Source organism: Corvus cornix, chromosome 9, assembly GCF_000738735.6.
Source record: "Corvus cornix cornix isolate S_Up_H32 chromosome 9, ASM73873v5, whole genome shotgun sequence".
Lineage (NCBI taxonomy): Eukaryota > Metazoa > Chordata > Aves > Passeriformes > Corvidae > Corvus > Corvus cornix.
Window position 1 is genome coordinate 16,989,555 of NC_046339.1, and position 27,264 is coordinate 17,016,818.

General features: G+C 39.2%; 1 protein-coding gene across 19 annotated transcripts in view; it reads left to right on the forward strand.

Moving 5' to 3' along the window:
• Positions 1 to 27,264, forward strand: part of DOCK10 (dedicator of cytokinesis 10) — a 144,943-nt gene that overhangs the window by 102,231 nt on the left and 15,448 nt on the right. For 8 of the 19 annotated variants that reach the window (XM_039556900.1, XM_010406021.3, XM_019289902.2 and 5 more), the window contains exons 24-48: positions 1,550 to 1,668; positions 4,405 to 4,474; positions 7,580 to 7,693; positions 8,741 to 8,812; positions 9,242 to 9,388; positions 10,435 to 10,518; positions 13,179 to 13,275; positions 13,852 to 13,896; positions 14,316 to 14,512; positions 14,640 to 14,756; positions 15,172 to 15,283; positions 16,007 to 16,128; positions 16,214 to 16,328; positions 16,495 to 16,561; positions 17,130 to 17,177; positions 17,835 to 17,936; positions 18,813 to 18,937; positions 19,323 to 19,435; positions 20,160 to 20,297; positions 21,841 to 22,023; positions 22,571 to 22,681; positions 24,034 to 24,249; positions 24,928 to 24,985; positions 25,317 to 25,415; positions 27,024 to 27,130. In XM_039556900.1, the coding sequence (XP_039412834.1) occupies positions 1,550 to 1,668; positions 4,405 to 4,474; positions 7,580 to 7,693; positions 8,741 to 8,812; positions 9,242 to 9,388; positions 10,435 to 10,518; positions 13,179 to 13,275; positions 13,852 to 13,896; positions 14,316 to 14,512; positions 14,640 to 14,756; positions 15,172 to 15,283; positions 16,007 to 16,128; positions 16,214 to 16,328; positions 16,495 to 16,561; positions 17,130 to 17,177; positions 17,835 to 17,936; positions 18,813 to 18,937; positions 19,323 to 19,435; positions 20,160 to 20,297; positions 21,841 to 22,023; positions 22,571 to 22,681; positions 24,034 to 24,249; positions 24,928 to 24,985; positions 25,317 to 25,415; positions 27,024 to 27,130 (2,778 nt within the window). The remainder of the gene's footprint in view (positions 1 to 1,549; positions 1,669 to 4,404; positions 4,475 to 7,579; positions 7,694 to 8,740; positions 8,813 to 9,241; positions 9,389 to 10,434; positions 10,519 to 13,178; positions 13,276 to 13,851; positions 13,897 to 14,315; positions 14,513 to 14,639; positions 14,757 to 15,171; positions 15,284 to 16,006; positions 16,129 to 16,213; positions 16,329 to 16,494; positions 16,562 to 17,129; positions 17,178 to 17,834; positions 17,937 to 18,812; positions 18,938 to 19,322; positions 19,436 to 20,159; positions 20,298 to 21,840; positions 22,024 to 22,570; positions 22,682 to 24,033; positions 24,250 to 24,927; positions 24,986 to 25,316; positions 25,416 to 27,023; positions 27,131 to 27,264) is intronic. The other 11 variants (XM_039556901.1, XM_039556902.1, XM_010406025.3 and 8 more) reach the window with 4 other exon arrangements.

Here is a 27,264-nt window from a genome sequence, read left to right on the forward strand (position 1 = left end):
TGCAAAGATGAAATGAATAAGCAAGAGCTGTATCAAATGTGCCTGTATTCAGTAGAGGTCAAAAACTGTGAGAAGGGAGGAGTATGACAAGCAAATTAGAAGAGCAGCAGGTAAATGTAAGGCCCTAATTCTTTACCTGTTCATGAGTGCTGAAATTCAGAGTACTTGCTGTGCACTATGCTTGTGGAACATTAACAGACAGATAAGCAAGAAAACTGAAGGTAGATGTGACTCTGTTCCATCTCTGGACTGTGACTGAAACACCATGCATATGACATTTATTGTGTTTCCTTTTAGCAGTCTGTAAAATCCAGCAGGTGTTTGGGGGTTTAGATGTTACCATCATGTAGGTGCTTTCCTCCTTTCCTTCACTGTTGATGTTTTCCTGTATGAGTGTACCTTAATCAGATACAAGCTGCTTGGGAAGATATTTTTGCTTTAATAAGCAAAGAATAAGTTTCAATAAATCATGGTAGTTCTCTGGACAAATCCATAAGGATGGCCACTACTTTTGTTGGTAGATGCAGGTCTACCTGCAGAGCTGAAAGGAGTGGCTTTGTTTGCAAATACTGTCTTGATTTAAAGAAGTTATTAAGGAGTGTGTTCACAAATCAAAGCATCAGTGTTATTTAAAGGTTATACCTCTAAGGAATGGAGTCCTTAATTAATTTTTGGAAAGCCATTGAGCATTATGGGCAAAGTTTAGGAATCCGTAAAAGCTTTACAACTTTCTAGACAGTAAGTTGGTCATCTAAACCACCAGAACTGCACTGTTCTTTATCTCCTGTTTGTAGTTTACCTTTTAAAAATATTCCAGTGAATTTATTAGAAAACAATGTTGTATGCAACAAGAAATCACCTATGCAGTATAACCCGAGACTAAGTAATCTTCCCCAGGGTATTCTGCTTTCATTTACAAATTGCTAGTACCTTTGTTAGAAGTTCTGGAATGAATTGGAAATAACTGAAATTAAAACCTAGGAGAAATTCAAAGGAGTTTGTTTGTTTTTTATTAAAAACTCAGTATCTTTCTTGATTAGAGAAGATAATAAAATGAGAGTCCAGTCAGGTTAGTGTGTTAATACTTCTTTTTACCACTTTGCTTTTAACAAACATGTTTTAGCCACAACAAGTTGAGTTTATCAGATCTCTGTATAAAAAAAAGAAAGAGTTTTTGTAAAAATACTAGGAAATGCATGCTTTGAAAATAGTAGTTGACTTCTTTTATTGCCCTTAAATAGTATCCTTAGTGAAATAGGGAATTGGTTTGGGTTTCTCTCTTTTTTTTTTTTTCCCCCCTTAAATCAGTGTAGAACAAAATACTGGAATTCTGAAATTTGGACAGTTATCTACAGTTGTGTTGATGCTCATATTTAAAACAAACTCCATGGGGAACCAGTTCTCTACTTAGTTGACCTGTTTTCCTCCTGCTGTTACACCAGTGGCTGCATCGCATTTTACCTGCTGAAGCAGGAAAGCCGCATGGCAGCTGTCAGCTTTCATTGCTTGTATTGAAAGTCTCTCGTTTTCTTTCTTACCTGCCTTACAGAATTTGTTGAAGATTGAGAAGATCCATGTCATTATGAATTTTCTTCCTGTAGTCCTGAATCAACTCTTCTGGGTTTTGGTGCAAAACAGTGATGATGAAGTTACAACAGCTGTGACCAGGTATCTGGATAATTCTTGTATGATGTACAGAATTCACTCAGGAGTGCAAATGCAGATGTTAGTCCAGTTATAGCTGCTCTATGACATTTAGACTGCAGTAGGTGAGAATGCTGCATCCCCCTCGGCACTGGGCTGTGCAAATAACACATGGAAGAGCGTTGGTATCATGTAGCTGGAAATCATTGACCATGGTGGACATGTTTTTCTGCCTTGAGGCAATCCTAGGGAAAGGTCTCATTCCTGACCAGCTAAGAGCTTCCTGACAAAACTGTTTTTCGTCTTTGGTTTGTGTGTGGTTCTGAGGATATGGAGTTCAGCATAGGAAGAGCTCAGCATCTTGCTGCATCCAGTGAAGAGTCAAACAACCAAGTCACACCGTTCAGGGGCATTTTTTAATTAGAATCCATCAGCAATAACTGAAAAGCAATGGAAGCATTTTGCAGAGAGCAGGAAAACAACTGCAATGATTTGCTGAGTCTCTCACCCCTCACATAATGAAGTTGTCTTTATTGATGCTGTTAATCAGGGCAGCAGGAAAGAAATACTGGCAAGATTATTATTATTATTGGTCTCTGCAGGAGGGCAGAAAGTTGTGTTGCATTTACTTTTGGCCATAGTATTGTTTTTGTTGTACTTCCTCCAGCAGCTAAACATGAGGACTACAATACTACTAGTAGGAAAAAATTACAACTGTCCTCTGCAACCCTGTTAGACTAATCTGCTGTCAATATTCTTCCTTTCCTTCCACACATTGTGCTTCAGAATTAGTTCCTGAAGAATGATTAGTTAGGGAAACTTAAAGGAACGAGGAAGCAGAGTTCCCTGTCTTAGCCTTGGAAGGCTAGAGTTTCAACATGCTTTATCAAAGGATCATGGCATTTTTCAGGGCAAAGTCCAGTTTTACCACAGCTAGGTACTAGGATTAAAAGAACCTTTCCTCAGAAGTGTGTGTGATTTAATCATTGCACACTGTTTTCAAAGGGGGAGAGGCAGCAGACCTTTGTTGGGGACACCTTTGTGGCCAGCAAATCAACTGATGTTAGGTCTAGAGAGAATGAAGAATTGTGTCCCAGGGTAGAATTTCAGCATCAGTTAACTGACTGGAAAAATGCTGTAGAAGCAGCAGCTGTTTAAAATGTTTAATGATTAGATGGAAAGGTAGAAGGATGTTATTTTTTTTTCCATGCTTCAGGTTTTCACTATACACTCACCTGGCTGAAAAAAAAAAAAAAAAGGATTCTCAGTGTTTTTCTTGCATGTGTGGTGTCTTTTGTGCTGGTAGAGCTGATGCCAATGGGAATATGCATGTCTGCTGCATGTCATTCATTGACGTGTCCTATATATACGCACTGTGTTTTGTTCTGAATAGCTTGAAGCAGCTTGTGTTGAACTTATTAAAAGCAACAACAACAGAATGGGAGCATGGATTGGCTTATGTTAGAAAAACATTCCTTTTATACTTGTGGTTATTTACTTGTCTGGGGGCCCAGTGTCATCATGTCTCTGTCACATTTTTGTCAGAACTCATTTCAGTTTCAGATCAGAATAAAGGTAAAAAGGTCGGAATAGGCACAACTAATTCTGACATAGACTTTGTGTTTTGCTGCAAGTTTTACTTCTACTAACAGCAAGAAATGAGAGTATTAAAAACACTTAAGTGAATTACAAAGCTTTTGGATCCAATAATAAGAATTGCCAGAAGTCACTCATATCACCAAGCTAGTCAAAAGGAGTACTCACATGTGGACCACAGTCAGGCATCTTATTAATCTATTTTAGTCATACTGTTACTATGCCTATCCCTGAATTCTTTAACGTAAAAATAAGATTATAAAATTGCAGAGTCTTTTCTATATTAAGTATTCTGAAAAAATGAACTCCCAATAATCAAAAGAATATGGCCAAGTTGAAGACTTCTTGCCCAGACTTGTGTTTTATGGAACAGGATGATCTCAAAGAAAGTACAAACTGAAGAGAAAGCTTTGCTGAAATTCTCAGCTTCGCGTAGTGCCTTTCCTGCTGTCAGTAGGAGCTCAGGTTTTGAGAGTGAGTGCTGGTGTGATCCAGGCGATTTTCTTCCTTGTTGCTGCTCCCCAAGCTGATTTGCAGATGCTCAAAGCATCTGTGGTCTCTCCAAGTGTCCAGCCTCTCCCTGCTGTGCAGTACTGAGGGTGCTGTGCTCAGCCTGAGTGCTGGGGCTGAGTCCAAGGATATGAGCAGACAGTGCTGCAGAGGGACCTGCTCAGGCTTCAGCCCAGGCTTGTGCTTGTCTTTGATGAACAGTGCCAGCAAAAGCAAAGTGTCAGGAGATTTACAAAATTACAAAGACCTGAGAGAACTTAGCAGGTAGCATTCCTGGAAAAAGGTGCTCTTGCCTCTCTATTTCATTAAAGTATTCTAATTTTTGTTATCCCTAAGTATCCAAGGTCTCTATAAAGTTCAGTTAGTTATTATTTTCTCTTGTTGTGATGACAGTACAGTTATTATCCTTAACACTGGGTGCATTTTGTTAAGCAAATACATATATAACAGCACAATGCAAGCAAGTGGAGCATCCAAGGAATGACAGTTTTTCCCAGTGGACAGCTTTTGCACGTATTATTCATCATTTGGATCACATCCCTCATGCATTGTTTTACATGAGCTTACAAGAACAGGACAATGTGAGTATCAGGTATACTTTCTCTGCCTTATGACACAAAATAGCTCAATTTTTGTTGTTGTTTTATCTTGCAGAGTTCTTACCAACATCGTTGCCAAGTGCCACGAAGAACAACTAGACAACTGCATCAATTCTTACGTGACAGTATGGCCGCTGTTGGAATGTTAATATTTTGGGAGGGATGGATTGGGTTTGGTGGTTTTGTGGGTTTTTTTTTTTTTTTCCTGTTTACTCTTAGTTGTACTTGTTTGTAGCTTTTTCTGCATTTGCATCATAATTTTCTGCCACTGGTGACTGGGAGGCTCTGGTTAAGAAACTTTTAAAATCTTCTGTTGAGGACAAGCAGCTGCTCGGGTCTCTGCTGCTGCTGCTGCAGCTTTTTTTCCATAAAACACCAAGTTGAGCAAGCACAGGAGGGAGAAACTTGAGTGCATTCAGCTGATAACTAGAACTTATATTTTAGGACCAAAACCTAGTGCAAATGCACTACCACTGAGCTTTTAGGAGTGTAGGATTAGTATCAGTCTTTGTGAAATGGTGCTTAACCAAGAGCTTCCCCTGTGCAGGGCTTGAGAGAAGGGAAGGAGGAGATGACTACATGAAAGATCATGAAACTTCCGCTAGATAGATACCAGTGAGAGACATTTGATGCTGCTTGCAGTCTGCAGTACTCCTCTTGACTGTGATGAGATTTATCACTATAAAATATCTGGCCATCTGTGTTATACGGGTACAGGGTTGCCCTCATAAGGCAATCCCTCTGAATCCCTTTCAATCCACTGAAAAGGATCCACAAGTAGTCATTTTTATGAACGAGGTACTTGGTGCTCTTCACGGTTTCAAGATGGCTTTATGTCTCTTAGGAAGCTATAGCTTTTTAACTAAGCTTTTGATTATGAAGTTGATTTTAGTCTCAAGATCCCTTGTTTTTGCATGTGCTATTGTACATAAATTCTTTTCTCATCTGTGGAATTCATATCCTTGTGACTTTTCCCTATTTCCTCAGCCTTTTTTTAATCCTTTATTGTTTTGAAGAATAGGATATATTTAGAATATATATGGGTATGTATTGTGTATGGAGTTTGCTTCTGGACAAGCTGTGGTATTACTTAAAAAAACAAAGGAGTGGCCTCTTTAAAGATGATCTCCTTGTCATCTGTATCAGTTGGACATCCATCAAATGAGTATGAAAAATGCTGTTGGCCATCAACTACCTCATCATCAGTACACTTGAGTAACAGCTGTGTAAGCTGAGAGTTTTATGAGGCAGTGTTTTTAAGCAGAAGCACACATTAACTGCTGCTACTGGCAGGGGCAGAAAAATCCATAGACAAGGGAGCCCCATTAAGGGTGTTACACTTTTTATTCCCTTCACTTGCCTTTGTTTTTTTCTCTCTCTTTTAATTGCAGTGGAGAGCGATGATAAATTTTGTTCTAGTCATGCTTGATGAATCAGTAACGAGAAAGTTGTCATATCTTTGAGTGTTATGTTTGCTGACTTATCTGTGTATTTCAAATAGCAGAATAAGGGAGAATTTAAGGTTATTCAAAGAGTTGAAGGAGATATTGCCATCACTTTGTCTCTTGTCTTGCTCTAGTCAGTGGTGACAGAACTCATGGAGATCATGATAGCAGTGAGAGATCCCCCACAATCATGGAAAGAAACTATGAGAGACAAACGATTGTGTGGAGTGCTGGCTGTGATGATATCCTGCTTCACTGTGCAACTAGTAGTTCTCATAAAGTACATTTCATTTGTGGATGATGAGTAGTATATGTGACATAAGTTTGGAGGGAGGTGTTTCACTTTAGGAATAAAGTGAAAGCAAATATGTTCCTGATAAACTGGGGACTTTAGCGTGTTCATGGGTAGAATAATGAGAATATGTTAGGAGTTGGACTGCTAAATGGGAAAACATTTTAATTTCAGTGTTGACAACTGTCGATTGATATTTTCATGGCATGGATTTACTTTTCTACTTTATGAATGTATGTGTTTATAGGTCATGCACCTCAGCCTCTGAATTGTTCAATTTTAGTCCCAAGTACTCTGATTTAAACACAGAACTCTGCTGAGGTCCAACAGAGCTCTTCAGGCTCCAAAATAAATAAGCTATGTAACATGTAAATGTCGTTAATTAAATGGGTATTAAAACCTCTTCTCTCCAATAACGTTTCAAAATTGAAGTAGATGTCTACTACGTGACCACCTAATCATCTTTGAAACTACAGGTGATCATTAAGTCACACCGTAAGTCCATTTGGCTTGTTTTCTCATTTCCAGCAGCAGTCAAAACCCAATAACTGGTAATCTCTTCGTTTTCCATCTGTAAGGAAACAAATACCTACTTTACAAATGCTGTTTTGGGAATAAGTAAGTTGAGAATTGTGACTCACAATGCAGCAATAATGCGAAATTACACTGACTTAAATAACTGGACCCAGAAGTGCCAAACTGCACGGGGAGAAGCTTATGGCATCTGCTGTGGAAACAAAGCTGAATGTTAATAACGTGTTTCCAAGAGACATTAGTTTCTTTTGCCAACCTGGTTGTATTGAAAAGATTTTTGATCCCAACTGATGCCCTGTCAGAGCTCTTGCTTTAGGGAAGGCACAGTAGTACCAAATTATTAGCTTAAAATGTTGAATAAAACTCATAGTAGATTTATGAGTTCCAAGCAACTTGGTAGATAAATTCCTTCCTTGAGGGCTCAGTTTCTAAAAGGGGTTTAGTTTTCCCCTTCAGTCAGCTGCAGTGGGTGCTCTACGCCTTTCAGGATGAAGAGTTGTTACCAGCTCTGAGTAGCTGTTGCCACTGGAAGGAAGGAGCAGGTGAAAGGTAGCCTGGACTAGGTGGGTGAAAAACCCTCCACACTTCCTCTGCTTGCTTATTCTTTTCTTTCCTGGTGAAATGGCTTGAAAGGCAGTTTGGAGGTGTCAGGATCCTATCCTCTATTGAAAAGTAAATCATAGCACTGAATTTAAGCAGAATTTCCTCTTGATTCACATTAAGCTGAAATCAACAGAAAGCTGTGTTTAAAACTGAGGTTTTGTAGGGGAGCAGCGTTGTGCCATTACTGCCAGGGAAATTGAACTTTCATGTGAATGCATTGTTCAGTCAAGATATTTTGGCAGCAGAGATTGTTGGCTATCAGTGTTATACAAATAATTTATCATCTCCAACTGAGGCTTTTTTATGTTTGTTTTAATGCACATTTTGAAAATTTTCGTTTTTTCTTCCTTCTTCAGTACGTGTTCAGGACCAAATCATTTGATGAAAGAACTGTCCATGAGGAGCTGTCCAAGAATGTGACTAGTCTTCTGAAGTCAAATGAACAAGTAACTGTGAAACAGGTTTTAAAGGTGAATGATAGCTTGAATTAGCACATTTGTAGTTTAATTACTGGTTTTCTGCCTGAAGCTCACTTATCTCTTTCTCCTCTTCCTTTTCCCTCTACGACCTTTGCGCAAATCACGTCCTGCAGTGATTCAACAGTCAGACTTATCAGACCTGCTGCAGGTTCTCAGCATAACATGTTTCTCAGGATTCTGTGGTTTGCGTTATAAAATTCCTCCTGTCTTTTACAGCTCAGTCAGAGTCTGTGACCTAATTCTTACACAATATGATGTGAGCAATTACTTTTACGATACTTTGTTTTAGTTTTTTAACTTGGAAGATGCAGGGAAAATATTGATCTGTATGAAATTCATTCATGTGTAAGGCCTCTGGGTTATGGTATGAGAGCTACCCAGACCAGCCCAGGACTTCCCAGAGGCAAAAATATGTTCACCTGTTTAAAATGAGCCAGTTCTGATTTCCTGTACTGAGCCTTTAGGAAAAAAGAGTCTGAAAAAAGCAGAAAACCTGCAGGAAACCTGGGCCATGCAAAAGTACTTGTGGTTGGGTTTGTTATGGGATGGTTTGGGGTTTTTTTCAATGTATAAGCTTTTGGAGTGTATTTGTTTCATATATATCTGTATCCTACCTATTCACTATTTCAAATGGTATTTGAAGAACCACTCTGTTCAAGTTCCATCTTATTCTGTGCTAAATTAGCAGTCTGATAGAACTAACAAGGCAGGTTATTCTCTGAGGTTCTCTGCATCACACCTTTCTGCCAGTTAACTGCAAACAAACCATGAAGATGGTGCTCAGTAGGAATGGGAAGATTGTAGGAGGTGTGCTTGGTCCTCATTGCAAAAGGCCACAATAACAAAATGCCTGAGAGGGCTTCACCTTTCTTAAGGACACGATCCAATGTTGCTTAAATTTCTTAGTTTATTTGTCACGTAGTGTTTAACACTGTGCATTACCGAGATATGCAATCCGTCTGCAAGGAATGGTAATGCATCATAAGGTGTTTTCTCAGGTAGTCAGTATTCATTCACTCTTTTCCTTCTTTTGAACAGCATTCCTGGTTCTTCTTTGCAGTTATCTTAAAATCAATGGCACAGCACTTGGTTGATACAAACAAAATAAAGGTAAGTATATGTATATACAAAATCTTATCAAGTAGGCAATCCATCTCTTAGGGAAAATATAAAATGCAGAAGCCCAGGAAATACACTTGAATATACTTGAACTTTTCTGCTTGACTGGCCAATAAAATAAATGCTGTGATACTTGGTAAAATATTTGGTTGACCTACAAAAACATTTTATTACCTGCTAGGCTCAAACCTGTTCTTGACTGTACAAGGATAGATTGAGGATAGGTTGAGGACATATTTCCCACTTTCCTATGGACCCGATTCTTTTATTTGGGGTTTGTGCTCAGAATGGATCCATGGAACTCTAGGAATATTTTTCTTCTATGTGGAATGGCCTTTGGTTTATTGTCTTTATTCTTGGCCTGAATGTGTAATGTGCAACATCATGCACTCTTCAGCTGATGATCTATTCCCTGCTTAGGTTTCTCGAACTCGGAGGTTTCCAGCATCATTTCAAACTGAGCTGGATATACTTGTGATGGTCTTAGCAGACCACGTTGTTTGGAAGTACAAAGATGCTCTTGAAGAAACCAGGAATGCAAACTACAGCACTGCCAAATTTCTCAAGGTGAGGTGTTCTGTCATTACAGCACATGCTCTTATTTCCCCATACTTATTACAAACTCCAGACTATTCTAGTCTAGTCAAAGGGAGTAAAACCAATTCTGAGTTGAATGATGGTTCAGTTTCCAAGTTCAGTGTTGACTGATTGTTCATTTTTCTATGGCCTTTGGTCTTTGAGGATGCAAAGGCTTCATGTAAATCTGCTCTAAAGCAATTGTAATTCATTTCTGCCTGTGCTCTTAAAGAGTCAAAGTTTTCAAGTTTTGCAGATTCTTACATTGTATTCAAATGGGTAAAACATTTGGAAAGGAATGAGACTGTAGTTGGACTTGAGCTGCTATTCTTTTTTTAAATGCTGCAATTCTGAATGGCTGTGGGTGGATTAATTGTCCCTAATCAAGGAATCTTGTTTGAATGTGTGTAGCAGAAGGCTTTGCTAGTTTTGCAGAGTTCAGGAGCTGCAGAAAAGGAGGGAATTCAAGACTGCATTCTCTATCTGGTAGGCAAGGAAAACATGTCAGCAACTGCAGAACCAAGGCCCTCAAAAGCTCTACACTTTCTGCCAATATTTAGCCCCATCAGTCATAAAGAGCTGTGTTCTCATCATAAAGCAATGTAGTGGCACACTTGGTCCCAGAGAGAGAGCATAGCCCAGACAATGAGCATTGTGTCTGGACTGGTTCCTCACCAGTCGCTGCCCTGTTGCTGAGGGAGATGCTCAGCTCCCGTCACCTGCCAATTCCAGTGGCGGATGCAGTGCTGCCATACAGGACTGACTGCCCTCAGAGAAGCTTTCCCAAGAGGTGGTTATTTTAGGCTGCAGACACGGTGCAAATGAAAAGTTCGATTAACTCATTGTTACTGAAAATAGGTGTAAAAATCAAGGGAGATTCACCAGGTCCCTGATGTTCCTTTCCCTGCCTAAGACTAACCTCATCTGCACACATGGTTCAGGTGTACAGGTGACACAAAGTGAACAGCCAGCTAAATGAGGCCATGTATTGGGGTTTTTTCTATAAAATAGTAATTCTTTTTCCCCCTCTTTCTTAGCGCTGTTTTACGTTTATGGATCGTGGATTTGTGTTCAGGATGGTTAATAACTATATAAGTATGTTTGGAGCTGGAGATAGCAAGGTATGGCTCTGATTTATTTTTTTGTGTCTGTTTTTTTAAAGTGATGACTAGCAGAATATTTTTTATATTGAAACTATTTATGATTCCATGACTTCACCACGCTCAGAACTCAAGTCAGTGAAAACATTTATGATAAATATGGATTAAAACCTCTTGGGTTCATTCCATGTATCCCCTTTCCTGGGAGTGTATAGCCATGTTCAAACAACTACTCAGTGAGACCTGCAAGAGCAGACTGCAGAGACTGCTCAGACCAAAGCATCCAAAAGACTGAATTTAAGCCTTAATTCTTTGAAAGTACACTTGTCTATAAATATCATCAGCAACTGGCAATAATTTTCTTTGAGAAGAGTAAAGTAAGAGCATATGAAAAAGTTATAATTGTGTAAACTCAAGTGAGACTGTAACATCTTTACTTTGTGTGGCTGCCATGCTCTTACCTCACTGATGATGCAAGAAGGCAAAGCTGCTCCAAATTAGTTTGTGCTGGCTGTGAGGAAAATTCCCTGCAGCCTGAATTTCTTCTATAATACCTGCAATAGTCACTGACATAATTTGAACAATAAATTTCAAACAGCAAGAGGTCCCCAAATTATTCAGCTTGACTCCTTTGCTCTTCATCCATCAGGATGAGTCACAGGCTTTTTCTCTTCCATGCCAGGGTTTATGAGGTATCATACCAGAGCATATATATAGTAACAGAATGTATTCAAGAAATACGCTTTGAATGACTCATCTTACCCCAAAAAGCTCACAATGCTTTTGTCCATTAACTTTTTGTGATTTTTTAGTGGTAATGTGCATTTGTAGCTAAAGAATGAGATTACTCCAGGTCTGCTTTGCCTTTTACTAAAACCAACTTCATTCTGAATGCAGGTCTTTCACTTAATCTCTGGAACAGCTGTAGAATGGAGTCTCTCAGTTATTAATGTCATAGCCTGAAGTCCCTAATTCTGTAAACAATATTATGCAATCTGAAAACTGTTTCCACATTTCAAACTTCCCTAAATACATTCAACCACAGAAACAGATGTTTAATTAAAAAAGCCTATTAATGGTCAGTCGAAAAGCCTGAGATTAATCAGTGTGCAGAGCAGTACTTAGCACCTTCTTGGCAGTAAGTGTGTGAACACTGCCAGCATCCCTCCAGATCCATCTGCCAGCATGTGTGGGAGTGGAATCACTGTGGAGTTGTGACAGATGTGCAGCTGGAGTAGGCTTTGTGGCACTTGGAAACAATAGTCACAAAATAAAATGAGAGATTTCTGACCTCGAGGAGAGAGAGGCCTTGCATTGTTTTCATTTCAGTCCAATGCCTAGGCAAGAGTCAGTCTTCTTAATGTGCAGAAAGATTTCTTTCTGTGTGTTTCTTGCCTCTTTAACTGGATTATTTATGTATCAAAAAAAAAAAGATACTGCAATCTGACCTGTCTTTTCAGAAAATTTAACAGTGTATATTGTTGCCTGAATATTATGTGGGCATACCAGTCTTAGTGCAGTTTGAATTTATTGTAATTCTGGATGAAGCAACGTAGTTTCTGTTTCACAGAAATATCCCTTATGGTATTCCATATTTTGACATTTAGATATTGTTTTGGGAAACATTTCTTGAAAAGTTGAAATACCTCATTAGAAATCAGTTCATTGCTGTGTTCCCTCAAAATGTCACAGTTCCTCTTGCGAAACACATTTCAGATGCTTCACTTCTTTATTTGCCATTAGCATGTCCAGCTGTATTCCTGAAAAGGTACTATAGTGCAATAAACATTTCAGGGGAAAATTCCCTACCATCCCCTACTTGGTAGACTCTGAAAAGTGAAAACTGCATGTTCTAGGTATCCCAACCTGATGGTGGCAGCAGAAATGCTACAATTTAATTTTAGTGCAAATTAAAAGACATCTACAAGTGCTTTCTAGTGTTAGGGCATTCAGAATAGCCCTGAATGACTGCTTTCTGCCACTGAGAACAATGAGATGAGATGATGGAAATAAACATTTGTTACTGGAAATCATGTATTATCTTTATATCTCACTGTCACATCATTACAGAAGGAATGATAAACTCTTGAGGTAGCTGCAAGGCTCCAAAAAGGGTCTGGATGGCATCTTTGAAGGGAGATATTAAAGAAATAATACTAGAACTATATATTATCCAAATCCCTTGGAGCTGAAACTTACTGGCATCAATAGAGGAAGTTTTTACTACTGTCAGTAAGCTCTGGGTCTGACCTATGTGGCTGAAACTGTAAAAAAAACCCAAAAAAAGTCATAATAACTATGATGGGTCAAAATTTCTGTGGACTGGAGATGATACTTCATTATGATTAAATGCTGTAGTATATGTCATCAAAAGACCCAGTGTAGCTTTAAGGATACCTTAAATATTTAGTTTGGATCAAGCTTAGGTTTATCAGTACATCTTCAATGAAAAATCGTAGTTTAAGAATTCAAAAAGCTTGTTTGTCTGTGATGAATTCTTTCGATAACAGAGATGAAAACCACGTGTTTATTGTTTGTGCAGCTTGGCAAAACAAGCTCTAAGGTTTCATTGTTGGGTGTGAGTGTGAAGTTTGAGGTAGAAATAAGTAGTAGTGGAGCTCTGTCTCATCACTTTCCCTGTTTAAATGTGAACTGAACCATTGCCTGTTGTGATTTTTCAGACTTTACACCAGTTCAAATTTGACTTTCTCCAAGAAGTCTGTCACCATGAGCACTTTATCCCTCTGTGCCTGCCCATACGGTCTTCAAACATTCCTGGTAAGGGTTCCCTCGGGTGGGTTTCTGTACAACAGTGAACTGTTGGGAGGTTCAAAGAGCAGATAATAAATAACTCTCTCAAGAGCTGTGTCTGAACATCAGGCTCAGAAGCCCCAAACAGCTTTTCAGGTGTGGTACTTAAGCAGTGCAATAAAAATAACATAATTTCCGTATGCCTGTAAATAAATGCAACCTCTGGCAGCTCAGTGAGGGGGAGGGAGGTGGAAGCTTCTCACTGGAAGTTTTAACTGGAATTTTTGTGATGACTGATTTATTAAATCAGTAAGGCTAATGCAGTAGCCTTGGGAGGTGGTGAGCTTGGGAGGATTTCAACAAATACAGCAGGAAGGAGAAGAAGCTCAAACAATGGCTCGTCTCCTTTTTACTTCAGTTTTCAGCATCAAAAAATGAGTTCAGTTCTGACACTCAGATCTTTTCTCAGCAGTAGAAGTTGTTTAGTTCAAATTTGAGTCAAATTTTTTACAAAAAAGCAAAGCAAATTATTTTTACAATTAATACCATTAATTGAAAAGTGGATTATTTTTGCCTATTTTCTTATGTTTATGAAAAATGAAGACACTGTGACGCCTTCAGAATCAGCACAGGAATATCGAACATCAGGTATGAACAAAATGACTGCATAAGTGAGCAGAATTTTACTTTGATCACTGCCACTGTATTGTGGCAAATATTAGACAAAAGTTATTTATCATTTTCAGAAGTGTAATTGCTCCCAACCTCTGTGGTTTAGAACTTGTCTAGCTTAGGATATGGGAACAACAATTTGGACTCTGTGCCCCCAAGAAGTCAATAGTCTAATGAGAAAACAGTTGAGATTCTCATGTGGGAATGTGTATATAAATCATCTTTTATTATTAAATAGTAAAAACTGCATGATTTCAAGAGATGATTAGACTAGGTCATTCTGAGAAGTGAGGGAGCAGAATGAGGCAGTCAGACCAGGAAATCAAGGTTTTGAACATTTAGAAAATGAAGGCGGGGGGGGAGGTTGTATGTAACCTATATATTAATTTAAACAGTCCTGTCCATTCTATTCCAAGACATTCCAGAGTACACACTGACTAATGAGTTTTGCCGTAAACATTTCCTAATTGGAGTCCTGCTGCGGGAGGTTGGCTTTGCCCTGCAAGAAGACCAGGATATCAGGCACTTGGCTTTGGCTGTGCTTAAAAATTTGATGGCCAAGCATTCGTTTGATGATCGATACGCAGACCCGGTAAAGAAACTCTTTGTTCTTTTTCATTTTCTTGTTCATACAGTAGCTAAACACACGTGAAACTTTCTTAGCCACTGGTATATGTTTATTAGTTTCTTGATGATTATGTCGTATCTTTTATTTTTAGGCAAAACAAGCACAAATAGCAAACCTGTATATGCCACTCTATGGAATGCTTTTGGACAATATGCCAAGGATTTACATGAAAGATATGTTTCTCTTCAATATCAATACTTCCAATCAGGTAATTCAGGTGATTTTTTTGATTAGATGTGTTATAACCATACCGCTTTAAAAACTAGAAGCAGATTTCTGCAGGGGTGTTGTGTCTTTCAGTCCTTCCAGCAAACGAGCCCATTTCATCTGAGCATTGCTAATGAATGGCAATTAATGTTCCTTTGCCAATGCTGTGTTAATGTTTCAGAAACAGATACTAGTTAGACTTGATCCATCCTTTACAGCTTCCACTGTGAGAGAGTCTCATATGGCAGGTAACTTTTCAGCATATTATGGCAAGCCTTGATCCTTTAAAGGCTGTCATGTCAAAACAACTGAAAGTAGGTTCTCAAACTCAGCGTCTTGGATAATGACCCAGGAGGCTTTTCTAAGTTCTGAGTGATATCACCCACTGGAACTTTTTCCGTTTCTTTCAAATACAGGGATCCAGGGACGACCTGAGCACAGCCGGAGGGTTTCAGAGCCAGACAGCAATGAAACATGCAAACTCTGTGGACACATCCTTTTCCAAAGATGTTCTGAACTCCATTGCCGGTACAAATGACAGATTGAACAGACACATAGGCAGATTTGTGTGTATCTCAGTCCATTGTGCTTTCTGCTTAGAATTCATTGAGGATATCATTAACTTTTTTTATACCATATCCAGGGAAATATGGTATGCAATGTTCCTCTTCCCTTTGAGTGTCTTTGGATTGACTTTCTTTCTCTTGTGAAGCTGTTCTACTTCCACTGCTTCACTTACTCTCCTGCTTTGGAATGATGCCAGTATTCAGGCTCTAAGAAATCCCTTTGCTTGAGTTCATTCTTCTAGTCTCTGCCTGACTTAAAAATAATTACAAGGTTTCTCCTGAAAACTCCTGATGTCTCATGGAGGCAAATATTCATAGTTTTTCCAGGCTTAATGGAAGAGTAGAAACACAATTTACTTTGTCCACTACCTCCAAACCCCATCTCAAAATTCAGGGAAGTGAATTCAGGCATCTTTCCACTGATTTTTTGTGGCTTTAGGTCAATTCTTACAGAATGCAACAGGCCATTTCAATGCCGTGAAAAATGGCAAACTGAATCATTATACTTCAACTTGTTGCATGTTTTCAGTACTAAATGTACCCATCAATAGCTTTGCTATCGGAAGTTCAAAGCACTTGTCTCAATGCAGCATGTGACACGTTTTAAGTTCTCCTTTTTTTTTTGTTAGTTTTTGTATCCATAAATGTTTTAGTTTAGCATGTTTGCTATGACTTTCATTTACAGCCTTTTCATCAATAGCTATCTCTGCAGCAAACCATGCTGACTCCAGAGCTTCCTTAGCAAGTCTTGAATCTAACCCAAGTACCAATGAAAAAAACAGTGAGAGAACTGACACGTGTGAAAAGGTACATATGCAAATGTTGAGAATGCTTGCTGTAGGTGGGAGCCCATCACTGTACTTAATAAGGCCCTTTGCTGTCACCTCAACAGATCATGAGACCTTTGTCTTTGATTGGGTCAACTCTTCGTTTTGACAAGCTGGATCAAGCTGAAACTAGAAGCCTTCTTATGTGCTTCCTTCACATTATGAAAACCATTTCAGAAGGTAAAAAATGTGCACTCACTACGTAATTTATGTTGCTGTAAAATACTGTGAATGCTGAATCCAAATGAACATTAAATTAGAGTAATTATCAGTGTATTTTACAGGCTTTGGGCTAAGTTTAATTCCCTGTAACAGATACATAATTTATTTTAATATCTCCCCTTAGATGCACTGATTTCGTACTGGTTGCGAGCACCATTCTCAGAAATAACAGACTTTTTCAGCATTTTAGAGTAAGTTTACTTTGTGGTTGATTTTGTGTTGAATATTCTAAAGTGCTGGCTGTGAACAATTCCTATTGGGTCTGTCCACCTATTGGAATAGTCTGAGATACTCTTGTATCTTAAACTATTTTGCCATAGTCTTCCAAAGTCATAATGAGACATTATTAATAAGATCTGTGTCCTGCAATATGTTGTAATTTCCATGAACAAGGGTCATAATGCTTTGGGTCTTCCTCCTAAAAGAGATCTTCATATTAGTCTCCCATTTGGTGTTGAGCTTCTCTTCTTCACTTGAGAAAAATATTTAGCTCCCCAAAACTTTCCAGCCATAAGATAAGTCACATAATGTAGGATGACTTGCTTTTCACATCCCCAGGGTGGTTTGCTCAATCCAATCTATGCATGACTGCAGAATCCAAGCAGGTAGCTGGTTTTGAAATTTCCTCACCATTTTGTAGTTGAAATGTGAGTTATTTAACTAGCAGGCCATGGGTCTCATTGAAGCACTAAGATTTGGCATTTTTTTCATAAGTACGAAGCCATTAATAGGCATAAAATGTGTTGTTTTGTCTTTCAGGGTTTGTCTGCAAAATTTCAGATATCTAGGAAAACGCAATATTGTCAGGTAATTCTGTAGTTACAGACTCTGTGTTGCAGTATTGAAATATTACAGCATTTATTAGACTTAAATGAGATTAACAGTTTATCCATCAATTTTCTCTTGAAAGAATCTGTTTGTCAAACTGAAGCCAATGTGTGCTTCATTTTTTCTTTTATGCCAACAATGTTATCGTGATGTTCTGGATATCTGCGTACGTACCTGCTATAAAAGATGAATTGCATGATATGATAACCATTATTGCATTTATAACCCAAAATACTGGGCCATTCTCAACCACATTTCTGTGCATATGCTGAACAAGGGAACTTTGAACACTGTATTGGAAAGAATGTCATGGAAAGAGTAGTTTTAATGGGCATAGATAATTGTTTCACAGCAATAAAAAAAAGGTCTCCTGCCTGTCTGAAAAAATCTGAGATCATGTTCAGCTGTGAAATGTGGAATGCACACTTTGTCTCAGCTGATGTTCATTTTTAATTTCATGTTACTGCTGTGAACTTGTCTGTGTGTCATGCAGTGTAAAAATTAAAGGTCACCAGATGAACCAGTCCATGCTCCATGGCAGGTTTTGTCAGGCCTGCTCTTACTCTTCAGGGACATGGCAAAAATAAATGTCATGTTTCATAACAGATCAACACATATTTTCTCTTTCCTTAACAGGAAAATTGCAGCTGCTTTTAAGTTTGTCCAGGCCACCCAGAATAATGGAACCCTTAAAGGTTCGAACTCTTCTGGCCAGGCATCGGGGCTGCTCTCACAATGGTAATGTCACATTGAATTACAAACTCTATAAACCCTCAGCATTTGCTGTCATCCTCCAGCCCTTGTACTCTGTGACAGCATTGACTGAAAAGAGGTGGACAAAACATGTAACAAATTTCAAAGCCTCCAAAGCTTTAAATCATAAAAAAGTTGTGTCTCTTCAGCTTGACTTACAAGCTGTTGGTTGAAGTGTTACTTTCAGGGAGTAATTCTGTCCTAGAATATTATTAATTATGTAAATTTATGAAATTACACTTTTAAAAGAAATTAACAGGAAGTGTATTTTAAGAAGTTGCCTGAATTTTGAGATGTTAAATCTTCCTGAATTCTATACAAGTTACAAATACAAAAACCTTTCAAAAATTATAATAATCACTGGTATTTTAGTTCTAAGCTTCTCATTATAAATTAATGATGTGTTTGTCAGCATCAAAGAGGATTAAAAGAACATGTGTGCATATGCACACATGTATTTTTACTGTCATTTTCAGTTTGTCGTAATTTTTTCCCCCTCATAGAAACTCTATTATTTCTTTCTTGAGCAGGATATATTTTTCTGATATTCTGAGCTAACAGAACTCACCTCAGTTTTTCTTCACCCAAAACCAGTTTTCTAAACATCAGCCAGCTATTTAAGCTGATGCATTTCTTTTCAGTGCTTAATAGAAGTTTTGTCCCCTGTGATTTCAAGAAATCCCAGCACATGTTTTTGTCCACCCCACTGATTTCCTTCATCTTTGTTTCTCTGGAGAATTTTGCATCAGTTTGTTTAATTCAGCCATTGGGAAGCACTGTAGTAACTGACATAGAAAATTCTGATAAGGCACATTAGTTTATTCTTTTTTTTCTGTTTTTAATGGTACCTTTCAATTCCAGGATGCATTCTACTTCAAGTCACGATGGCCACAAGCACCACAGATCTCAAACATTACCAATAATCCGTGGCAAAAATGCACTTTCTAACCCCAAACTCTTGCAGATAATAGACAGTAGCACTGCAAGTAAGTACAGAAATTATTTACTTCCCTGTGGAATTCTGTGGGGTTTAGATCAAGCTCTATACAGAATTTTTCTTGACAGGATATTCTTAAAATTATGAGATTGAAGGCATCTATCCCACTTTCCAATTAGGTTTCTTTCCTCCTTTGAGGATGAACAGAAACAGTGACAGGATGTATTCACATCACTGGTGCAGTTGGTGAGAGTTGACTCAAACTTCCCCTTTTATCTCCTATGAGCAGTTTTCTTCAAAATACCACTTTGATTAAAAGTGCAGTTTGGACCTCATCTCTGCTGTGATGAGACTTACGGACCAGATTGGAGAATTAAATAATCTTTAGCAACACTCAGGAGATTGTTTTTCATCTTTCTTTTATTATGCTGCAGGCACCTCTAATGAAACAGACATTGTACAGTATGTAGACACAGAGGCAAACATCGCTACAGAAGTTTCCCTCACAATCCTTGACCTGTTGTGTCTTTACACTGTGAATCACCAGGTATGTTTTGCTCAGTTTCTTTTCTGCTTGAACGGGTGGGATGCGGGGTAAAAGGAAGGCCTGGGGGAGCAAGCACACAGAAAGTTAAAATGTTGAGACAGCAGGATAGGGAAATAAGATATGCCAGTCCTCAATGTAGGTCTTTTAGAAGGGAATTGGTTCATAGTACCCGAACTGAATAGAAGGAGATGGAAGAAGAAGAACATCCTACGTATCCAGGGCTATGTACAACCCTGCTCTGCTTGGAATGTCTTGCATCTAGTAATACATCACCACCTTTTCTGAATCATGCTTATCCCACTAGAATTCAGAGATTTTTGACAACAGATTTCCAAACTGCTAATTTTCTCTATCTCTGCAAGTCAGCAGGTGTATTCTCTGCCTCTTTAGAAATGGCTCAGATTGCTTCAGCAAGCCCAGATGACTTGCTGAAGGTCTCATAGCTGCAATACAGAAAACAGCTCCTTTTACATTTTAGTGTTCCCTCTCTGTCACCCTAACCCTTAAATACAGTGTATACAATCCATGAGCAGTGCAGGCATAGCAAAGTGCTTTTCTTGAAAACCTGCAAGAGTCTGCAGCAAGCTGGGAAGCATCATCTGCAGAAATTTTACATTTAAAAAATATCTCTCTAGGAGCGCTCCAAGGTAACGTCCAGCAGATCCTTCTTCTGCTTATTCACTTCAATAATCGCAATGTCATGTCTTGTCTGTGAACTTTTCAGAGGCAGCTCCAACAGTCTGACTGCCAGAATGTGTTGATGAAGAAAGTCTTTGACACGCACATGCTCTTTTTGCAAATCAACCAGTCAGCAGCAGCTCTCAAACATGTCTTTGCTGCTCTACGGCTGTTTGTAGGCAAGGTAACTCTGGGTTTATTCTGTTAGTCGTGCCGATCAATACGTTACAGCAAGTACAGCTTGGGGACAATTGGACACTTGGAAAGAGTTCTGAACTTCACTGTATTAATACTTATTCCTGACAAAGATGGTCTGATTTACTGCTGATTAAAACTAAGAACTTCACAATGTCTGAAAAAACAGTTTTGGTTTTGAAATCAAAAAATTTACTAAGAAAGTTTTAATGTAAGTAGATAAGTGATGTCCAGCTCTGTATCCATTGACTTCCCTGCTTTTGCCACCTATGGAAGAAAGCTTGAAACCCTAGAGGTCTGTGGTCTTCATGGCAGATACCTGGTTTGCAGAATCCAGCAGTGAATGATTACTGCTGTCCTTGGAGGAACTAGCAGGAGTGTGTTCCATACACTTCACCAAAAGTTCATCCGCACTAGTACAGTTTTACAAATTCCTAGTTTTAAACATAGAAGAGCACTGGGGAAAAGATATGGCTGTGTGTCAAACTGTTTCTTTGCTTGTATTGCACTTGTGTAAATGATCATGGGCAATTAGGCACTTGGTGCCAACTGCAGAGGCTGCACAATTTCCAAGTCACAGGCTTAGATCCTCTGAAAAGCAACCAGAATCTAGCACTCACATAACAATTGCTCTGGGGAAGTGAGAATAAGCAAGGCTGGCCTCGGTTCCTAAATGTTTCTATGAAACACAGGAGTGTAGCTGAGTTTACACCATGTGGCCTCCCTCTGGTTGTTGTCTCAGGGGAAAGAGGAGGAAATCATGCTTCTCCCAATAGTGCAGCTTCAGGACATGGGGGAGATAGGAAGTAAACCATCCACAGACAGCTTTAAACGACATACGGCTTTAAATGGTCATACCAGACAGTTGGGAACGGAAGAACTCTATGCAATGGGGAGAATGAATAAATATGCAGAATTGCCCTTCTCATTTATGCTGTAGCTTTTGGGATTGAATTCTCCCTTTGTGGTTCTGTGGGAGCAGGGTTCCATTGTGGTTCCTGCAGCAGAACCCCTCAGGCAGTAATTAAGATCTATAGCACATGTACACTTCCATCTCCCTCAGTCTTCTATTACATTCACCCTGCTGGTAATAGTGGGTATGGTTTGGAAAGCCATCCTTCTCTGTTGTCTTGTGCTGTTCAAACTCTTGACCTCTGGAAGTTCACTGACTTTGCTACTCAAAATATTTTCCTTCTGTTGAGCAGCTTTTATAACAGTGCAGAACTCCCCCCTGCTTTTCCTAGTCAGCTATCCTGCATTCCTTGCAGATTCCCTGCTGCTGGGCTTGCTGTGAGCCAGCTGCTGTCTGGACTTCCTAGAGGCCAGTTTGATGGCATACAGTGTTTGTATGAAAACCTGGGTATAGTTCTTAATTAATCTTAATTTTCATATGGGATTATGTTTAGTTTAAACCCTGGTTTGAATAACTGTGGGAGAGTTACTGAAAGGTTAACAAAAAAATTGTTAACTCAGAATAACTGCACAGGACCTGAGAGTAGTACTGAACATGTTCACGCATTTTTTTTCGATAGTTCCCATCAGCATTCTTCCAAGGACAAGCTGATCTCTGTGGTTCCCTCTGCTATGAAATCCTGAAGTGTTGTAACCATAGGTCACGTTCAACTCAGACAGAAGCATCTGCTCTTCTTTATTTTTTCATGAGGAAGAACTTTGAATTTAACAAGCAGAAATCAATAGTCAGATCCCATCTACAGGTAAGTGAAGTGTGAGATCATCAATATTTAACTGATGTGCATTAGTTTTTATCATTATTATTTTTATGCATTGAAGCAAGGCTATCCTTTTGGAGTCCTCAGACAGGCAATTCTCTGTGGCATCTTGATTTTCCTGCCATGTCTGAAGCTGGACTGGATTCTCTGCAGTTCTTGGGCTGATCAGCTCTGTTCCAGGGAGAGACAACTGCTATGAATGTATCTGCATTTCCAGATTAATGGCTATTCTTGACTCACGTGTGTTGCTTACAGCAGTGGGAGCACAGCTGAAGGAACTAAACAGAATCAGACAGTACAGGAACAGACATGTTAAGTCCAGTAATAACATGTGTACGCTTCAAAATGTGAGCAGTTACAAAATCTGGAAAGATTATTCAGTCCTTGACTTTGTGCATGTTACCTTCTTAAGAAAGGTATAAAAGTGCACTAGCGCCTGGTACACTAAGTCATACTGAAATAGGGGTTAAAAACTCTTCTGAAACTCTGATTTCTTTGCTAATTACATCCTGTGTTTGCTCCCCCCGTGCAGCTCATCAAAGCAGTGAGCCAGCTGATAGCAGATGCGGGGATTGGCGGATCTCGATTTCAACATTCACTCGCAATTATAAATAATTTTGCTAATGGAGACAAGCAGATGAAAGTAAGAAACATTTTTTGTCGATCACTACCTCTTGCAAAAGGTCAACAATTTCACAGGAGTAAGTGTTTCAGTGAATAAAATTGCTGGCTCTTATTATCCAGTGATTTATGCATTCATAGTGTGTCTTTCTCAGGCAACTTGAAGTTCATGAAGGTGTTTGTGACTCAGAAGCTTAATAACTGAAAATAATTTTTAAACAAAAAATATTTTTGTTTGAAAATTGTATTATTTGGTTTTTATTGCTTATTTTGTTCATTTGCCTCATGTCAGAGGTCATGCATTGTAACTAATGGAACACAATAGCAGTTTACAATTTTTAGTCTACAATTTCTCCCTTTCCTCTGTTCAGTAAATGTGTAGCAGAAACAGGCACAACAGTTGGCTTTTGTAAGACCTTGCTAACTCCTGGAAAATGCACTTGGCTCTCAGATGAGTTACCACTGCTGTTATAGTAATTGTCTGTACAAAATTTTTGAAAAAATATTCTGGTTTTTAATTTTTACAATTCTTGTTGAAACATTTGTCAACATGTATTTTCAGTTTTATACTTTGGAGGTGTTGTCCTTTTCTGAAGGTGACTTTAGGGTATCTCCACTGAGATTAATAATAAAGTTGGCATGGATCTTAAATAAGATATAATTACAGTTCTACTTGCTTTTGAAGTCCAGCTTTGATTTCACAGCACTGCAGTCAGTCAACCTGCTTCTGTGACTTGATCATCTCTGTGTGACTTAGAGGAGGAAGCATTTATTTTCACTTACTTTTTCTGAATGTTTTGCTTTTAAACAAAGCAAAGGATGGAAATAAGTCTGAAAACAAACGTATTTCACTGCTCATCTAAAAAGAAAAACTGCAGAGCTGAGCTAAATATGCTGAGAACAGCTGGTGTGAGTAATATAAGGACTCTGTTTTAATCTAGCACAGTGTGAGAACGTCAGGAGCCAGACTTGTGCTTTATTCCCATGGTGAAACATGCTGGGAGTGTAGTTAAGCAGGACTATCTATAGTACACGGTGCTGTTGCTCAGAGGAAAGTGTGCAAGGTTCCAGCTCTGGACCCAGTAAGCAACTGAGCAACACCTGTCCCAGTTCCCTGACTTCAGCAGAGCTGTTGCACAGGGGCACTGGAACAGGTGGCTGACATGGGCCACCTTATAGTGCTGTGACACATCAAGAAAGAACATCCAGGGTTTGTGTGCAATGTGTGCATGCTCTGGAACTGTGACTGCTCCAAAGCCTGCCCAGTTAGGGAAGGGATGGAGGTCTTCTCTAAGCAGAACTTTAGCTTGTTCAGGGATGCTGCATGTGGCTCTTTGGATGATTTCAGTGATGCATTGCTTATCTTTCCCAAAGAACGTTAATTTCCCAGCAGAGGTGAAGGATCTGACTAAGCGCATCAGGACAGTTTTGATGGCCACAGCTCAGATGAAGGAGCATGAGAAAGATCCTGAGATGCTGGTGGATCTGCAGTACAGCCTAGCAAATTCCTATGCCAGCACACCTGAGTTACGCAGGACATGGCTCGAAAGCATGGCCAAAATTCATGCAAGAAATGGAGATTTATCAGAGGTAATGTAAATAAATGAACAGGAAATCCATTTGTCTTCAGGCTGAGCTGTTCTGATGAAAAGGGCTTTGAAAAACAAACAGCAGTAGTGAGTTAAGAGAATCATACAGTATCTCTCATCTATTTGAAATAAGAGGAGTACAGGTGATAGGCTCATCCCAGCTTGCCTGATCATGACTACCTGATACGTGCTGGAGCAAGATGTGAAACTGTCTGATAGGGAAGCTGAGGGCAGTGTCACTTTGGCATCTCTGCTGCTTACCCCCATCAGGCACCGTAGCTGTAGTGCAGACGAGGTTATGAGCAGTAAGTAACTCACATAAAGGATTGTCTTCTCCCCCACTATGGCCTAGGAGAGGAGCTTTGCTTATAATGTGTTGTCCTTTTCATCAAAGTCTAAATGGGTGATGCAAAATTCTACTGCATAACCCAGGAATACCTTATTTATTAAGTAATCTTAACGATTGTCTTGAGAAAATCTAGGTATTTACATGAGACACCTCGTGAAATTTACACTTCAGGAGGATTTCATCATTTAATCCTTGATTTTCTTAGATTAGTTTTGTATTCCCTTTTCTGCCTCATGACTTGACAGTGCTGAAAGTACATGCTCGTTACCACATTTATGCTGTAATTCAGTGTACTTTAACATATCCATGTATGTTGGTCTCTCGTTACAGGCTGCTATGTGCTATATTCATATTGCTGCTCTCATTGCAGAGTACCTGAAGAGAAAAGGTACGATCAACATATTCAAAATCAACTGTGTATCTATAAATATTATTGTTGTTCAAAATCGTTTTTGGCTATCCTGCTTTCCTTCCTTATACATAAAGTATTCTTAAAGCAGCTTGAATTCTTCCCAAATACTTTTTTTTTTTTAATATATCATAAATGCTAGTCTTAGACTGGAACAGTGAAAGTGTGTGTTGTGTAAAGAGGTTTAATTAAATGTTTAGCAAGCTAGTGCTAATAGACAATGCTTCACTTGTTAGTCTGTTGTTATTAAATATGCATGTATTAACACATACTGGTAGCAGTATACTAATACCATCTTACAACACCATAGGTTACTGGAAAATGGAAAAGATTTGTACCTCACGTATGCTCCTGGAAGATGCTCAAGTCTCTGATAGTAATGTGTTACTAACAACTCACAATGGAGGAAGTGAGTGCTCTAACCATGCCTGTTTGTGGGTCAAATAACATTAGGAGATCAAACTACTGTTTCCCAATTGATCTGGAAAAATATCAACCAAAGCAAAACTGTTTCTAGTGCATGTTGAAGGCTGTTATAGAAAGCAATGTTGGAAACATCATGAGTTCCTTTCCTGATGCTCTTTGGCTGGTTTGATGGATTGCTCAGAATGCCTCTGATTATGGGCTTTTGCAGCAGGAAAATCCCTCTTGGGTCAATTGGTGTTTAGCATGCAAATCCATGTCCAATTCCTTGGCTATCCAAAGGTGGGAGGGCAGGGGGATGGAATTAATATCAGGTTATCCATATGTAACATAGTATAGATAAAGGGGGTTTTTTAAATCTATGATACTTATTAAAAAATAAAGTGCAGGCTTATATTTTTTAATGCTTCTGTGCTGATGGTTATTTAGTTTATGAAATGTGTATTTCATACTAATTCTTAGCATGAGATATGTTAGCAATTTCCACAAAGAGCAATTTCCAGGGTCAAGGACAAATATCTGGGGAAGAAAGAACATTTTTGGAAAGAATGTAGTCCTTCACTACATTTCAAAGTGTCTGTGGACAAGATGAAAAAATGCATCCTTTTAGAGGAAGCTGTCTGTGAAGAGCAGTATTTCTGAAACAGTTCAGTAGTGGTAAAATACTTTGCCTGTATAAAGATTATAGTAGCTGGAGTGAAGTCATTTTAAACCTGCACTTAAATGGTTTCCAGAACTTGAGAGAGAGAATGGAGGCCACCATCTCAGTGTATATGGGTTAGCTTTTTTAATTGTGCCATAGTAGCATTTTCCTACTTTTAAATTAAATGTGGGCCATGCCAGGTGTTTGTCCCCTCCACTGGCAGCTTTACCTTCTCCACTCCAGAGCAATAAAAAAATCCTTGCAGAACAGACTCTTCCTGGTCTGTAAAGTGTGGTACCTGTGCAAGTTGTTTCTGCTGCAGCCATGGCACTAAGGCCTCAGCTTAACAAATACTCAATTTAAGCTCAGTTTTATTCCTTGTGAGCCTTCCCATCAGCAGCTGCTGCCACCAACCCGAGCTTACTGCCCCATGGCAGCACAGCTGACCCAGGGCAGGACAGGAAAGCCACTGCCAGCATGGTCTGAGCCCAGCACAGGCACAGCATGCCCTGAGCCACCTCCCCTGGGCTGTGGCAGACCGGGGGGACTGTGTGCCCCGGGACACCTGACAGGTGGGACACGTGCAGGTTCCCCAAGTGTGAATTGTGTCACCTCAGCCTGCGAGGGTAATTCCTGTGCACAAAGGAGTGTTGCCCATGAAGCTTTGCAAGGACTGCCAGTACTTACAGCTCAGGAACCAAAATGCCAGAGAGAGGAATAACACTGCATCAGGAAAATGCTATCGTTCCCCTTTGCCTGGAGAAGTGGGTTTCTATCACTGAGGAAAATGTGTAATAGTCTCATAAATTCAATCAGCTCCATTTGTGCTTCTCATTACTTGGGCTGCAAAAAAAATGAACTCATCAGCTCTGTTTTAATGGCATCTAGTAACTTCTTGAAGTATCTGGTTATTTAGTCATTGATAGCCTTTCTTATGACTTGCACTTCAAGGCTTATTTTCCATGGGATGGCCTGCTTTTCTGAGCATTACCCCCAACATTAAAGAAGAAGGTGCTATGAAGGAAGATTCTGGGATGCAAGATACTCCGTATAATGAGGTCAGCAACATTAACATTTATATACCTGTTCTGTATTAACAGAGAGAGTTATTTCTAGTGGATGCCTGTGCATGTTACAACAAATTATAGTGAGTGTACTCACGCAGCATTGAAAGGCACACAGCTTTTGAGTG